The 16766-nt window shown below is 57.2% G+C and overlaps 2 protein-coding genes across 2 annotated transcripts in view; both read right to left on the bottom strand.

Annotated features, from left to right (window-relative positions):
- The window catches only part of MAPK8IP2 (mitogen-activated protein kinase 8 interacting protein 2), a 29495-nt gene extending 24094 nt beyond the window's left edge, over positions 1–5401 (bottom strand). The window contains exon 1 of the mRNA XM_054988522.1: positions 5337–5401. Within this exon, the coding sequence (XP_054844497.1) occupies positions 5337–5401 (65 nt within the window). The remainder of the gene's footprint in view (positions 1–5336) is intronic.
- A 4042-nt stretch (positions 5402–9443) lies between these two features.
- LOC129335729 (uncharacterized) lies at positions 9444–16612 on the bottom strand. The gene is made up of 6 exons (XM_054988521.1): positions 16523–16612; positions 14907–15062; positions 13424–13525; positions 12816–12941; positions 10869–10977; positions 9444–9613 (listed from the first exon to the last, which is right to left on the bottom strand). Exons 2-6 carry the CDS (start codon positions 15060–15062, stop codon positions 9444–9446), a joined length of 663 nt encoding a protein of 220 aa, XP_054844496.1. The 5' UTR covers positions 16523–16612.
- Between the last annotated feature and the right edge of the window lie 154 nt (positions 16613–16766).

The following is a 16766-nucleotide window of genomic DNA, read 5'->3' as shown; positions in this document are numbered from 1 at the left end:
TGGTGCTGGTTCAGCTCACCCTAGATGCTCCACAAGCTTCAGTGGGAGACAACTACAACCAGTCCATGGGAGTGGAACCAGGGGCAGGAGAACAAGCCAGACTGAGCCCCATGGTGCTGGCAGCCCTGCGGAGGCTGGTTGGCTCAGGCCAGGCCCGGGCACTGCCCATCTCCCTGGGACTGCTCTGCTCCACTCGTACCTGGTCATTCCCACATGCCCATCAGCCCCTGATCTGAATGGCCATCAAGGTTACCGGAGCGTGGACCCTCACCGCAGCCTGGCCTCAGTCAAGGGCAGGAAGCCAACCAACAGGAGGAGGATGGCGTGTGCCATGCCTGGCTTCAGCCTCGGACTGCTGCAGCCAGAGCCTTTAGAGTCCTCGTCAGGAGGAGCCCTGGCTCAGCGACAGGACACCTGAGTGGCATGCAGAAGGGTCACAGAAGCATCTCCGGCCCAAAGGTGACAGGGGAGACCTTCCTCCCCTGAGACCCTGGTGAGCACTGCCAGTCTGAGCAGACAATCCCGGCCTCGATGGCCCAAGGGGGCCTGATGGAGCAGGCTGGCTGCCTCATGTGCGCTGCATGTACACCTCAGGCATAGGGAATGGAACTGCCCCTGAGAGGTGAGAGACTGGCGGGGGGGGGTCAATCCAGGGGGACTGCCCTGCAGCCTGGCCTCTCCAGAGAAGGCTGTGTGTCAAGGGCAGCTGCAGCTCCAACCCCCGGAGAGAGAACCCCAGAGAAGCAGGAGTCTGGTGCACTTGGGTGACAAAGACGGGACCGCTGAGCTCCCACTGGCCTGCTCTGTAGCTCCCACCAACAGTTTCTCTCTTGGAGGGCAGGATTCTGAGCCCAGCCCTTCACGAGTGGCAGGAGAGCTCCTTTCAGTCTCAGAGCAACCCAGGGAGGGTATCAGATCCTGCCCCAAGCCGAGGCCCCCAAGTTGCGGAGGAAGAAAAGGGGACAGCAGCAGCCCCCCTGAGCTCCAACACCTCTTGCGCTTAAGCCATCAAAGCAGCTTTTTAAGAACAGAGAAGAACGGGGGGGGGGGTGGAGGTGGTTCAGAAACAACATTCCAGCTTGCACCCCTCCAGAGGAGTAGCCGTGTCAGCCTGTTGCCACAAACACAAAAAACACATCTTGTGGCACCTCAAATATTCACAGATTTACTGTGGCAGAACCTTTCGTGGCTCTCAGCGATCCGCTGCCCTCATAAAGTCCAATGGAAGGAGGGGAACTATTCGTGCCACAATTTTTTTTAGCAGTAGAAGAGAGCAAGAGTCCAGTAGCCCCTAGAAGGCTAACCAAGTAGGAGCTTTGGGGAGTCACAGCTGTCTGAAGCAGTGAGCTGTGGCTCATGAAAGCTCCTACCTCACCACAAATTTTGCTAGTCTTCTGGGTGCTCCTGGACTCTTGCTCTTTTCTACCGCTACGGACAGACTAACACGGCCACCCACCTTAATATTTTCTTAGATATTAATATCCAGCCTTCCTTCCCGGTGAGGTCCCCAAACAGCTTGCACCATTCTAGTTTCCTCCATTTTATGCAAGTAACTACCCTGTGAGGTAGGACTGGCTGAGGGTGTGGGACTGGCGGAAGCTCACCTAGTGGGCTTCCCAGGCAAAGCAGGGATTTGAACCCGGGTCTCCCGGCACCTCGTCTGACCCTCTAACCCTTCTGTCTTTAGAGACTCATCTTTACAGGGCCACAAGCCTCCAGGTGGCTTCAGCCTTCCCTTGACCCCGGGAAGGGGGATGCAGCAGTTACTGCCCCAGGGGGGGAGTTTTCAGGGCCTGAACGGGCTTCATCCTTGCCTCAGCTGCGGGCTACTTCCCCTACTGCAGACTAGGAGAGCGAAGTGATTCATCGAGTCCATTGTGAGCCGGGTTGAATTCCTGCCCATTCGGTATCTTGGGTGCAACTCCGTGTATTCAAGGGAATGGACGAGTGGGTGAAATCTTCCCGGGGCGGCACCTGATGTGGATGTGTTCTAGTGTGTGACATCCAAAGCCCCTGCTCACCAGAGGTGTGCTTTCTAGGAGGCAAGGCGAGGCAGCTGCCCCAGGGAGGTTTGGTGGGAGGGTGGCAGCAGGGGAGGCTGGGAAACACTGAGAAGCTCTCCCTCGCACAGGCCCCTCCGAAGGGAGCAGAAGCCGCATGAGACTGTCTGGGACATCCAAAGTCCCTGTCCTTGGGACACGTGCAGGAGGAAATCACAAGGGACTGAGAACCCCCATGCCTTGGGATAACCTTGCAGCCCACGAGACTGACGTGCTGTTCCTCTGCATGGCTTCCACTTCCTTGGAGGCCACGACCTTGGTTTAGCTGCAGCCCTCTCAAGTCCGGGCTGACAGTCTTCTTGGCAGAGCCAGGGGCTCACCCTACCCTACAGGCTTCTGGTCTGCTAACCCCCCACCCTGCCCCATCAGAAGGGCAGCTCTTGGGGCCGGGCAGGCAGGGGGCATCAGTGCATCTCGGCCGGTGCCCCTGGGCCATTTCCTGCTGCTGCTGCTGCCGTTTCTCTGCCCACGGTCAGGAGGGTATCTGTACCCCGGAGACGGCACTCACTTTCTCATCAGGTGGGTCACACAGCAGAGACCCTGAGGGATGTGAGCAGTGACAGTCTCCACCATTCTGCCCACACTGCAGAGCCAGGAGACTCCACCTGTGTCGTTTGATATCCCGACGGCCAGTTGGGATGGGAAGCAACACCCCCGGCACAATCTCTGAGTCTCCTCCTTCCGAGCGAACGAAGACTTCGCCCCTGCGGCCCCATTTCCAACACAACTGAGAGGAGCTGGAATGTCCAGCAGGGCTGTGCTGGTTCTGGTGGCATCCTCACAGGGAGGGGTCCTGCAAGGACTCCCAGGAGGCAGAGAGACCCAATCTCGCTTTCTGGCTTTGTGTCAGAACACAGCCATGCACGTTTCTCATGTGGTGGGTGGCTACACCTCCTGTGCTGCTTTTCTGATTCCATGCTCAGCCCACCCTGCAGTGGGCCAAGTAGCCCGGCCGCCAAGATGGGCCAGGAGGACTAGCAGCATCCTCCTTTAGGAGCGCCAGGTGCCAGCAGCGAGGCCGGCCGGTCTTTGGTTTGTTTGTTAACATCCAGCCCCCTGAATCGTTCTGGACAACCTGAGAACTTGCACGTTGTTCCCTGCTATTTTGCTTGGTTTTCAAATCTGAATTTTGTTAAGGGAAAGGTCACCACCGAATCTGTTTGGGGAGGAGGAGGAGGAGGAGAAGGAGGCGGCTCTTCCTGTGTTTTTAAACACCTGTCAGGGACTACTACACAAGCAAAGGAGATGCCTGTTTTTTTCCACAGAAGCAATGAAGAGATCCATCATAACCTCTGCTCTCTCCTATAAGCTTAGGACCAGACTGGATGGGCATGGGATGTTCAGTGCCTGGAGCTTCCAAGGGCTCTTAATGTTCTCGTCTACACAGGATGTGCCTGAGAACGAAGTCTGAAAAAGTGCACACCCGGCTTGACCCTCAGTCCCAAAGGAGGCCCCATCACCACGCTGCCACCAGCCACTCCCAGTGGCTCCTGTCCTGTAGGGGTCATTCTGGTCCCCCTTACGAGGGTGGTCAGGGGTCGCATCCCTGTCTGACTTTGACGACACCTCTGATTTGATCACATTTCCTTTTCAATTTTTTTTTGTCTGCAGCCACACCAACTGGCTACCAGAGACCACTGTGGGCCCCACCAAAACTTGCAACTTACACCCTCAGTGGGTGTTTTCCTTTCCAGCTCCTTGATTCAGAATTTCCATGTTCCGCAAACCAGATCTCTCTGATTCTCCAAAGAAGGGACACACTCCTAAGAACCTTCCCTTGCACTGACCCACAGGTCTCTATTTCCCTTCTGTGCAAACCAACCTGCCCTCCTTGGCCCCCCCAGTGGTGTTTTCCCCTCCCCACGGCTCTGAGAGCCTCTTTCCCCACTGAAGCCTGGACTTGAGAGCCAAGAGCCAAAGAGCAAGTCCCTCAAATCCTTGCCCCAGTTTGGTAGCTGTTGCCAGGGGTTACAAGAGCAACGTGCTGGGCTCCCCCGAGGAAGCAGCACCATCTCCCCTGCTGGCCCTGCAACCTGGCGGATCTGGCTACCTGCCAGGTGACTCTCTTCTGGACGAGGGCGGCGTGGGTAGATCACTCTGCCAAGAGCACCAGGATCCTACTTCATATTGTTCTGCCTTGGCAGGAGCTGTGCTGTGCCGCTCTAGCACCGGGGCCTCCCCAGGTGCCCCCTCCCAGCAGCCAGCTGAGAAGCCAGGTGAGGCTCCAGTTCTAATGGAGGCCTGGCAACTCAGGGTCGTCCCTGGCTTGTCTGGCCTGGTGCCCTCCCGAAGCACGGCAAGGAAACCCTCAATTCACGCAGGGCACCCATCCATCCTTGTAATGGGAACTTTGGCCCCAGGCGGGGAAGGACTGGGAAGGGATGCTCTGCTAGAGCAGGAGGAGGCAAGGGCTGGCCTGGCACTGCTGAGCTCCTCTTCTCCAGCAGCCGGAGAGGGAGATTAATCTAGAAAAATCTGCTTGCTTTGGCTACACACCCATTAAAGGATTGGAGGGGATGGGGGGGAGGGAGGGAGGGAATGCCACCCCAAGGACAGAGACCGGAGGGAGGGGGAGGCCTGAGAGGAGAAGGGGGGAAACCTCCACTGCTGCAGTCTCTACACGTAGAGCTACTCCTAGGAAAGGCTGGGCACCCTTTTCTGTGCCAGGGGAGGCAGAGGGCAGGCAGGATTGGCCCCCACACCCAAGATCTAAGGCCCAGCCTGAGGGCGCCTCAGGGCCAAGCAAGGGACTCTGCGATTGAATGTTCCTAGGAAAGGGCTGGGGGCTTCCATGCCGAGTGAGGAATCCTCTATTAAGAGCAGGACCCCCGGAAAGGGAAGGCAGAATGGGGGAGGGGGATTCTGCGAAGGGCTGGAGGAGGACCCAGGGCCCGGCTGCCGGACCAGTGGAGCCCAGCAGGCCGCAGGATGCTCCGAGGAGGGGGCTGGCAGCAGCCGGAAGATGTCGGGGAGGGCCGGGCGGGATGTCCATTCCCACCCCGGCGCCAGGGCTGTCCCGCTGTCCCCGGGAGGAGAGCCTCCTTTGCGCCCGGGGGGCCTGGGGGAGCTGCTGCCAGACAGACGCCCCCTCCCCGCGCAGGAAGAGCTGTCCCTGGCCTGCCCGGCCTGCCCCCCTCCCGACGCTTTGGGGAGGGCCGACTCCGCTTGACGTCCTCGCCTGGGAGGCGGGGGAGCGCGGCGAGCCTCAGCCCCCCGCCCCTTCTCTCCCCGGGGCTGCCCCCGCAGCCCCCCGCCCGTGCAAAGCCCCCCCCTTACCTGCAGCCCGGCGGGGAGAGCGAGTGGAAGGTGGAGAGCGAGAACATCTCCGCCCGGTCCGCCATCTTCTCTGGGCCCGAGCGCGGGGCGCCGCCGAGTGGAGCTGGCGCAGGACGGGGCGAGGCTGGCGCGGCGCGACGGGCTGGGCGGCTGGGCGGGGGTCACTGCGGCTGCTGTCCGGGGCCGCCCGCAGCTGCAGCCATCGCTCTCCGGTAGGGTCGAGTGGCGGGCGGGGGCTGAGCCTCTTGCGGGTCCAGCGGCTCCGGCGAGCGAGCGAGCCAGCGAGCGGCAGCCGACGATGCCCACCGGCCCGGCGCTCGGCTACGGGGACGGCGGCGGCGGAGGAGGAGGCGGAGGCGGGGCGAGGCTCCACAGCGCCCCCGGCTCCCGGCCCGGACGAGGCGCGGCTGCGCAAAGCGGCGGGCGGGGGGCGGCCGGAGCCCCCGAGGAGGCGGCCCGCGCGGCACTGGCCCGACGCCCGCCCGGCAGGCTCAGGCGGCGAGGGGCGCGCCGGGCGCTGTCCCTGGTGCTGAAGCGCGGCGTGCCGGGAGCTGTCCCCGGCCTGGTGCTGAAGCGGAAGGGCAGAGCGGGGCGAGGCCAGGCGGGCGCGGCGGGGGCGCCCTCGGCTCTTTCCGGGCGCGGCTCGGGGGGGGGCGGTCCTCCCCAGGCAGCGCCCACCGGGCACCTGTGGCCTGCCGCCGGGGGCTTTCCTACTCGCACCCGGTTCGAACGCGCCGCCTGGTTGTGGCGCTGCGACTCGGGTCCCTGCGGAGCTGCTGTGCAGCCGGCCCGGGGCAAAACACCAGCTGCGAACCTTCCCGGGGGGAGGGGGGGCTCAGCCTCATGGTGGCGCAGCTGTCACACGGGGCGGCCTCTCCGCAGGCCCTCCTCCCCTGCTAGGACAGATGATTTCCTCACTACTCAAAGGAGAGGCTCGTCCCAGCTGGCCGTTCTGGCGACAAAAGTGGGATGCCGAGGAGAAAGCTTCCTGTTTTGAAGAGCAGCCCCGATGCTCCAGGGGCAGCCGAGGAAGAGGCCTTCTCCTGCAAGGCTTTCCCTTCACACGTGGAGAAGAACATGCACCAGCAACGGGATGCTTGCCGGGGCCTAACCACCTATTTTGCCAGGAGCCCACACGCCCCAGAACAGCGCCCAGCCTCCCCTTTCTTTGGCACGGTCTGGAAGGCATACATGTGGCAGGGAGGCATCCTTTGCCTTCGGGGTCCAGGCAAACCTCTCTGGCCTCCCACGCCCTTGGAATGTGACCACAGGCACATGCGCAGCGCTTCATTTGGAGCTGGGAAGCGCCCTTGCTTGGTTCCTGTGTGTGGCTCACTCCTGGGCGTCTTGGCTGCTTTGCTCAAGGCCTCCATCTTTGGTATTCTGCACCGTCTGCTTGGTGGCACACGAACTGGAGCGCCTGGGGTTGGGGGGGGGAAGGAGCCTGCCTTGGGGTGACGGACTGGGCTCAGGAACGCAAGAGAGACTTTGCTGTGTCACAGTCTCTTCCAGGAGCCTCGCGTCTTCTTCCCAATATTGGCCAGTCAGTCACCCGATCTGCTTTGTTTAGCTGCCAGGATGGACCCCCTCCCCCAGCAAGGCTTATCTGGCTTTAGCTCCCCCCTCCCCCCGTGCCTGCACTTGAAACAAGTGTGTGACTCAGTGGGCATGCCCGGATCCACTGGCTCTGCCCGCTTATACCACAGCCCCCTGCTCTCTGCATGTGGCACGCTGCAGCCCAGCAAGATGATCACTGGAGGAGCCAAGAGCAGGTTTTGTGGTACTCTGGCAAACCAACACAATAGAGCAGGAAGTCCCCCCCCCCCAAAGGCCCTTCGAACTGCTTCAAGCCTCAGTCAAGGGAGAGGCAGTAGAAAAATCTAATAAATAAGCCGGGGTCACCATAACTCAGCTATGACCTTACGGAACTTTCCACCATCCTTGTTTTGAATACAAGAAATGGATGGGAGCACATCAAGGGACAACTGAACCAAGTCATGAGATGCTGACTTTTCCTCTTGGCTGTACCCAACACTGACTTCATCCCCTGGCCCAGAGAAAGGGCCCAAATCCTCCAGGACTGTCTCTGGTGTAAGAACTGCTGACCCGAATGGGGTTCGTTTCATCCCCCCCTCAGTTCACAGCAGGAACGCTTTTGCAACCGAGACTCCCTTCGCTCTTCCCTTCTGTATGTTATCCCATGATGAAAAGGAGGGGGGGCTGTTCAAAAGAGAAGAATGTAGAATCTAGATGCTGTTCAGCTTCCATTCATTTTCCTCTCAAGATAAAGCAAGTCTGATTCTGAAACATCATGTCCCAAATGCAGATGCAAACACTCCAGTGCCAGACTTGTGCCGACGATCTCCTCTGCAAATCCTCCCCAGTCTATTTTAAAGTGTTCTAGGCTCGCAAGAAGACCCCACAGAAAATAAATTCTAGCATGATGGGCATGAACTTTTTATTTGAGGCTGTGCGGAGTGGCACCACCCACTAAGAAAGAGTGGGTATGTCATTATTCTGTGATTAAAAACCCACAGCCCAGTCCAGACCGGGCTCACTCAAACACACATCTTCTGTGTGTCCGTCCTGTGAAGCAAATCCCTGCTGCTCTCACATGTGAAGCTGAGGGCAGCAATTCCCGGGAAACCTGCAGGACTAGAAACCTGGCCCAAGTTCTCCACTGGCTAGGAAGGAGGGTGGAGAAAGAATCTTGGAGAAGCATAAGGCCCCGACACCTCTCAGCTCCAGGGGGGCTGACTTCTTCTGAGGGAACCTCTGCATATTTTCACAGCGAAGAAACTTTCCCTGGCCCCTGCTTTCTCCACAGGCTGCAGTGAGAGATGAACGCAGTCCTCTCCTCCTTTCCAAAAAAAGAGAAAAAAGGGGGGGGGAAGGCAAACAGAAAGCTGGGCTTCTCTGACACGCCACGCCCGCCCTGGGCCTTGGCTGCTTTAATTGTGCCCGGGTGCCTTTCTGGCTCCATTATGGTGGCTGATCTGTTAACCTTCTGAGTGTGGATTTAAACCAGGGAGGCCAAAGTCCATTTTCGGTTGGAATTCTCCCTTGTGAAGAGAGTGCTGGGGGGGGGGGATGCTCTTGTCAAAGCAAACGGTCTCCAACTCCTGATTTGGGAAACACCAAGAAGTGATCTGAAGAAGTTCTTTATTTGTCACGTAGGAGAGGGATCAAACAGGAAAATCCAGACATCCCACTCAACTGTACAGAGAATGTGCCGTTTCAGCCGGCTTCCTTTTTTCAGAACAGTTTAGTGCAGTGAGCAAGACTGGAAACCGCCATCCCCCCCACCCCCAACACACTTGGGCCCCTTGTGTGAATAGCGGATGTGGCCGGCCAGCTCTGCCCCCCCCCACAGCCACCCAGACAGCACCAGCACAGAGGGGAGGACCTTGCATGGGCTTTGCTCTTCATGAGCTCCAGAGGGGAGGTGGCACTTGTCCACGGCAGAGAAAACTAGCAGGGGTCTTGCGGCATCTGAAAGAATAACAGATTTATTGCAGCACAAACTTGCACAGACCAGAGCACACGTTTTCAGTGGGGACATTTCTACTGCCTCAAGTTTGTCTGGGCTGGACACGTTGGGCCAAGATGCCCCGGGACATCAGAGGATCTTGGCAAATGGCAGGCAGCTCTCCTGGCCTTGCTTATTTACATGCTGGCGTTTGGGTCTGGCTTCTGCCTTCTTCAAGGGGCTCAAGGCTGCTTGGGCAGCTCAGGCTGTCAGGCTGGACCAGATTTATCAGGTCACATGGAAAGGTGGGCAGTCGGCAGCCGAGGCAGGAGGCAAAGGGCACAAGCCCCAGGGAACCTCTTCCGGGCAAGCTCCACCCCTGAAAATGGAGCTGTGGGACCCACTCCAAGCCAGCGGAAATGGAAATCTGCACCACTACAGCGGGGGAGGGGTGCTGTGATACAGTCCTCAGCAATGCTGTTGTCTTCTCTGAAGGCCCAAGCCAGTTTTCAGCCCGTCACATCTTCAGCCCGGGTGTGAGTCTCCACCGCTCTGAAATCTAAAGACTCTCCAACATCCACTGCATCATTCTAGTCCCTCTCTGGAAACAGACCTTTAAGCGCACCACGATGGCGGCCTCACGGACGAGGCGCCCCTCCTGCCAGCAGGTCCAGGTAGGCCCCAGAGAGCAGATCCTCCTTGCCCACACCCAGCTCCGCCATCAGCTGCTGTGCCACTCGCTCGCCATCCCGGGGGCTCTGCTGGTCCTCCAATACCACCTGCAGGTACGGAAGAAGGGACGGTTCTCCTACACACCGGAGCAAGGAAGGAGCAATCCGGGGGTGGAGGCAGCAGGAGCCCACTATTCCCACCCTTTTTTTAAAAAAAATGGGGGGGGGGCTAAACATTAGACAGTAGCAGCGGTAAGAGCAGCAGGCAGGCACCTTTGGAGTGCAGGAGGCATTCTGGGTTGGCATAGCAACACAAGGAAACGGCTAGCAGGAGGGCAGAGGAAAGACTGAAGCGGCAAGTGGGAGGAAGCCGGGGCAGGGAGGCCAGGTGGAGAGGAGAGTGAGCCTGGGGGGGCAAGACAGCAGAGCCAGGCTGGGGTGTGTGTGTGTGTGCGCGCTATCCCCTCCCCGGCGAGTCTTTGTGGCTCTCCCTCTTCTGCCTCATGGTCTCTTCTCCATTGTCCAGGCTTGTGGTGCGGGTGGCGAAGCTGAAGCCAGCGAAAGCCCCAGAAAGCCCCAGACTGAACGACTGGCCTTCTGGAATATTGCAGATAAAATCAGAAGCTGCCTGAAGGCAAGAGGGAGGCAGGGTATCGAGGTTTCAGTAAATAAATAAAGAAGGCCAGCTGAGCCATGCGAACCCTTTCCAACAACCAGCAGTTTCCTGCCCCGGCAGTCCCAGGGGCTGGAGTGAATAAGCTCTGCCCGCCCCGCCAGGCACAAAAGCTGCCTGAGGCCATTTCTGCAGAGAGTGGCCCCCGCTGCAGCCTCCTGCCTTCCTGCCTCATCTAGAGGTGCAACGTGGGAGGGCTTCAGATGGGCAAATCCCCTGCTCCCGGCGGAGGGGAGGGGGTGGCTTGACAAAGATGATTGGCCAATCATTGAAGAGCGGGTTGGAGATGGGTGGCAGTGGGCAGGACAAGCAAAAGGAAAAACCAGACGCAGCAGTCACAGGAGATGGTTTCAGGTAGGTAGCTGAACTGGTCTCTAAGGTGCCACTGGACTCAAATTCTGCTAATCTCAGAAGATCTGCACGAAGACCCTTAATCAGAGCTTGTTCCATCCCAGGCCGATCCCCTCCCAGCCCCATAGCAGAGGGCCGATTCAGCCAGTGAGGGGCTGCTTTGGGTACTCTGTGTCAGAGGAAATGGAAAGAGGCTTCAGGAAGCGTTGTATAGGGGGGCTCCCAGGTGGACCTGCCTGGACTTCTGCCTCTTCTTGTACTCAGTGAGGCTGTGAGTCCCGACACCCACCTCTCCTGTCCCTGCTGGCATCCGCGGTTTCCCCGCCCAGCTCCAAGATCAAAGGTTCTAACCAACAATGCCAACTTACTGATCTCATCCCTGGCCAGGGCTGCTGAGAGCCGCAAGGGCCCCCGGACAAAGAGCCCACCGCCTGGCCACGCCATATGACCCTGATAAACCCAGCTGTCATAGGTCTGCTGATACCAGGAACAGAATAATCAAAAACAGTCCAGTAGCACCTTTAAGACTAACCAATTTTATTGTAGCATAAGCTATCGAGAATCAAGTTCTCTTCGTCAGATGCATGATCCAAACAGTTCGGATCATGCATCTGACGAAGAGAACTTGATTCTCGAAAGCTTATGCTACAATAAAATTGGTTAGTCTTAAAGGTGCTACTGGACTCTTTTTGATTTTGCTACTACAGACTAACACGGCTAACTCCTCTGGATCACGGACAGAATAGTAATTCTTCGTTAGGAAAGAAATGCTAAAGGAAACGGGTCAAGACTATTAAAGAACAGATTTTACTCATTTGCAGAGGGCGCGCTGCAGTAAAGTGCTTGTGGCAGTGACCCCTTCTTTCCGGCCCTATTCTTTCTTGCTTTCTCTCAGTCTGTTTTGCAGGCTCTCTCTGTCTTTCTCTCTCTTGCTCTTACAGTCTTGCTTAGGAAAAGAAGAGAGAAGATGATTAGAGCTAATAGGCACACTGTTTTTCACAACCAGCACCTTTGGGCATCATGGCACCCACAGGTGTGTTGCTTGGCAACCACCTCCTTCTGCCCCCAAAGCCTCTCTTCTCCAAAACAAAGCATGAGTCCGAGCTTTCCCCGCGTCCAGGAGCAGGTGCTTTAAAACAACCCAGGAGGTGTCTCCTTGGTGCCTGCAAGGAACTCTCATTCGGATCACCCATACTGACCCATCTGAAAGACAGGAAAACTTACAGTGCACATTCACAGAAAAATATGCGCAATCGTATTTTTCATGAGAATCAGGAAGACCGCCCCGCCCCCATCTGAGGGACCTGGCTGGAACACTGCCACGCCCGGTCAGTTAAATGGATGCGAGGCGCAAGTTACCTCTGGAAATAAGCCCCATTCAATGTAGTGAGAGACAAAATGGAAAGATGCTTAACGGGGAAAGGAAAACGGGGGCCATGTAAAAAGTTCATTTTATCCTCCATGGGGAAGAGACAAGTAATTCGAGCCCCCAGGTGGTGGTGGAGTCTTCCCACAACTTCAGAAAGCAACACTCGCCAGCACAAAATGCTTCTTCCACAACCCGCAACCTAGACCGAGGGGTTGCCAACTTTTTTCTTACTGGCTCCTACTGTGCCTTTTAAAGCAGCTTGGACTGCAGGAACGAGACCATAATAAGCATTGGCTCTGTTTTTGTCAAAAAACCACTTGCTGATTTCTGTAGATCAGGCTTCCCTTAAAGGCAGAGAAGCACATCAAGCCTCTTCCTTGGTCAGTTGGCAAGCCTGTCTGCAACTCCCACTGCTTTTGAGACCCTCCCCCCCCCCCCCCCCGATCGTTATGTCCTTGATCCTTTGCTCCTTCTGAGCAACTGCCTGGAAACTTGTGTGCATCACAGAGTGAGGTTCCATAGCAGGGAGGAGGAGGAGGAGGAGGAGGAGGAGGAGGAGGAGAAGCGACTGGCTGCTCATCACCATACGGGGGGTGGGGGCACACAGTGGTGCACATGCCGCCTTCCCAGTGCCCAGCCCTGCAGGTGGGCTGGCTGCCTACCAGACCCAGGATGGGCGCAGGCAGGGGGAGCTGAGCCAGCCCCAGCACACTCTCGCTGGGTGTGTCATCAGGTGCAGCCAAAACAGCCAAAGTGAGCAGAAGCGACCCAGGGAAGCTAAACTGCGCGGTGTTGGCTGTCAGAGAGGCCCAGCTCAGAGCCCTCCAGCTGACTCTGGGGCCTGGGAATTTTGCCCCCACTGCCCCCCTTTCTCAGCAGCCCTGTTCCTGGCAGCATGCAGGGAAGAAGCCCAAAGGCACCCGCCTCCATTCCCAGCGTCACTTGCCTCCAGCTCCATGAAGTCACCCAGCCCTTCTACTCGATCCACGTGGACACGAGTCTGGCCCACTATGTAGAGGCGACGCTCCTTCTTCACCACCCCCTTCACTCCGAGGGCCTGGGAGAGCACCACCTGCAGAGGAAAGGGCACCACTGCTCAGAACGGGGGCCGGGGCCAGCAGCAGAGCCTCTGCTTTGCCCGCCGAAGGGCAGCCTGAGTGGCCAATGTCTCCCATCCCACAGATCTCCAGTTCCAGTCCTGGGTCGGGAACACCCTCCTTGGACCTGAAGCCTCAGGGAACCGCTACCACTCAGTCTTAGGCGAGACAGACCAAGGGTCAGATTTATGTGTTCATAATTAAGCCAATAACTGGCAAAATGTTTCTGCATCATTTATTCTGGGCACCGAATCCTAGGTTGCCTAGAGCAGAGAATGCCCTGGCTACCCTGAATGATGATCGTGGATGCTGGAGGAAAGGGTTGTTTCCATGGGAACAACAGCCCCAGCTCCCCGGCTGTAGTCAACACAGGTGCTGGTCCATGAAGAGTCTCTGTGCATCCTTGGACCGAGCACGGGCTCTTCCTCCGTCCACTGGGGGAACCACCGCCTCTTACCGCCAGGCCTGCAGGGTCTTCTGTGGACGAGATGGCATAATGGGAGAGCTTGGGGCCTTCCGTGTCAGGGCGGTCATAAAATATCAGCTGCCCTCGGCCATCCTGCAGAGACAACAGGGGACACGTGAAGGTGCCTCTTGTTCCTGCAAGCCTATTCGAATCCTGGGGGATGCTGGCGGGCCACACCCTCCCGGCCATTCTTGGTCAGCAGCCTGTCTGCTCAGCTGGGAAATTAGGACACGGACATTCCCTTCCCTCTCCAAGAAATCCACCCAGGATGAAAAGAATCATCCTCCAGATAGAATACAAAATGAAAAGTTTTTTGTAAACTTCTGAAAGGGAACAGAATCCTCATTTTTGATTTTATTTTTATTTTACTTCATTTATACTCTGCCTTTCTCACCAATGGGGGCTCAGAGCAGCTTACACCCTTCTCCTCTCCTCCACTTTATCCTCTTAACAATAACCCTGTGAGGTAGGTTAGGCTAAGTGTATGTAACTGGCCCAGGGTCACCCAGCAAGCTCCCACGGCAGAGTGGGGAATCGAACCTGGGTCGCCCAGGCCCTAGTCCGTCCCTCTGCACTGGCTCTCAAGTCGATCAAGTTGATGACTTGGGGAAACACTTCAGGCTTGCCTGCACTGAAAACTTACACAAGAGTAATTGTAGTCCCCTCCACCCTGACAGCAACACAAAATGTAGCTCGAGAAAACCCCTGGAGATCTCCAAGGAGGCGTTCCCAGCAGCCCAGAGACAGAGGTGGAACGTTTCCCACAAAGGAACACTGTCTGTACTCCAGTGATCAGCATAAAAATTCCTATTTTCTAAAATGGATTGTTTTGTAGAATTGATAACAAAAGGAATGCATACAGTATCAGTAAAACTGGGCACGTTCACATTTCTAACAAACATTTTAAAGGGGGGCGTATAAGAGAGATATTAAACTGTGTGCATTTAAAGTATGCAGGCACGTGTACAACTAATCAGGATGGGGGCTGAAGTGTGGCCAGCTGCTCAGAATCCCTTCCAGAAGAACCATCTTCAGTGAAACTGAGCATGTGAGAATGGGGCAGAACACAAACTATAAGCCCTTCTACAGGCAGGGGCCATGACAACGAAGCCCCCCTGCCCCCCCACCAGTGAAATTCCGACCTGGTAGCCAGCCTGACACATCCCAACACCACTCTTTGGGTGTGTGAAAATTAGTGCATTCACAGTTTTCAGTTCCTTTCGTTTATTTTTGAATGTTTTTAATGTCCTAATGCTTGGACTTTGGAAGAAGAGCTTGAGGTCTACTCTGGCCTTTCTCAGGCATCAGATGTAGAGGCAAGCCGATCCCAAAAGGGCCACAACTCCTGGGAAGCAGCAGGAACACTTCAAAAATAAGCCACGGCTGTTGAGGTCAGGAATAGGAAAGGGGCCGATCCCTTAGAGAAAAAGCAGGAGCGCCTCTTGCCACGGCTCTTGCCTGCTTGTGCACTCACCCGGAAGTCCCGCAACTTCAGCCGTCCACAGGGCACAGAAAAGAAGGTATCTGTCTGAACAATGGCGTGGCCTGGTGATCCGCTCAGCCGCTCTGCATGACTCACTAGCTGTGCCAGATTCCGCACACGTGCCTTGATCTCCACGTTAGCTGGCATCTGGGAAGGAACAAGGACCACAGCAGGAAAAATGGAGCTTTCGCACTTCCTAGATTAAGGAATTCTGTCCACGTTGACTTGCCTACCAAGGCATTCCTGTGTATTGCCCACAAAAGGCAGCAGAGGATTCTGGGACACACTCTAGGAGCATTAGCAATCTGGCCAGGCCTCTTGCATGGAATGCATCCAGAGTCCACCTAGCAGCACTCAACAGTAATGCATTTTAGGAAGAGACAACTGAAAGCAGCAGTCCAGCTGCCTGACAAGGGGCATAACTGCTCATATGGGGGAAGCGCCAATCCGCCCCCCTAGGAACCCACAAGATGCTGAAGAAGGGAGCCCTGACGCTCAAAAGCTCACACTCGGAAAATCTTGCTGGTCTCTAAGGAGCCACGGGGTGCAAAACCCACTGAACCTCCTGCCCTCTCACTGAAAAGGCCTTCAGGAACGACCCTGGAGAGCCACTGCCAGGCACTGGGGCCTGGCTCAAGAATAATCCCATTTCAGATGTTTGCCGGTTTGGGAGGAGCTTCTCTGCACGGCCGAGTTCCAGGAGGGCTGAAGGGCTGCATTATCTGCCCCCTCCTCCAATTAACCCACCACAGGGCCAGGGTGTCAGACTGCAACCACACAGCCTCTGGTTCAGATTCCTCCTTGGGCATGGAGCTCAATGGGCCAGTCAGTCTCTCTCAGCCTTGCCTACCTCACAGGCTTGTCATAGGGAATTTATTTATTTGTAGTCTGCCTTAGTCTCCGAGACTCAGGATGGAGTGCACAGCACGAGTGAAAACACAATATAATCAACAGCGAGGACATTCACTGAGCAGAGTACAACCATGAGCCAGTTAGGACATTCGGTGAGTGGATACAACAGGGTAGCCAGGATAACCTGATGGCCCACTCTCTCGGCTTTCTGCATACGATGCAAGACGGAACTATTCGGATCAGAGGGCGGAGCGCTAAGAAATAGTGCAGAGAGCGCCTCAGTCCGGGTCTGCAGACTGGGCTACTGGGTACGGCCTGCTGATGTGGGCAGGCTCCTTCCGGCTGGACAGCTTCCACGTTGCTCACAGGTATCATGTCAGGCAGTTCCACTTTGTTTCAGAAAGACGTCCTCTGAAATCCTAAGCGGCCGCTCCGCTCCGCTCTAAGGCCATCGAAGGCATCAAGGGGCTCAGGCTGGAGCCGCTCTGCTTAGGATATCCCGGGCAGTCTCTGCGCCTGGCTCCAGGCTTGCTTTTCAGGAGTTCTGCCCTCCTATTATCCTTCGCCCAATGACTGTCCCAGCTGCCGGTTACGTTGCACTCGCTTGCAGGGCGCCACCCGCCTCGGGTCTCGGCGAGAAAGGCGGGCTGCACATGCCGGGAACCGAGACGCCTCGGGGCACGCGCCTCCCTCCCTCCCTCCCCTCTGGGCTCCCCCCAACCGAGGCAGCCGCTCCGCGCCCCCTCCAGCGGCACCTCGGACTCCTCGGAGGGGCCAGCCCTTGACCCTGACACGCGAGACCGTTCAGACGAACAACCGCGCTCCCGGTTGATCCGCGCCGCCCTCCGCGGAGTTCCCGGGCAGCTCCTTCCCAGCGATTGGCCCGCGCTCTCTGAGCCCCGCCCTCCGCCTAGTTGGCGCCGCAGCGGACCAATCGGCCCGCCCGAGGCGGGGATTCTCTGTTGCTATTGGAGGACGGCGGAGCGGGACGCGACCGTC

The sequence above is a fragment of the Eublepharis macularius genome, chromosome 9 (genome assembly GCF_028583425.1).
Source record: "Eublepharis macularius isolate TG4126 chromosome 9, MPM_Emac_v1.0, whole genome shotgun sequence".
NCBI lineage: Eukaryota > Metazoa > Chordata > Lepidosauria > Squamata > Eublepharidae > Eublepharis > Eublepharis macularius.
Note: the sequence above shows the minus strand (reverse complement) of the source record. Positions and strands in the feature narration are given on the sequence as shown.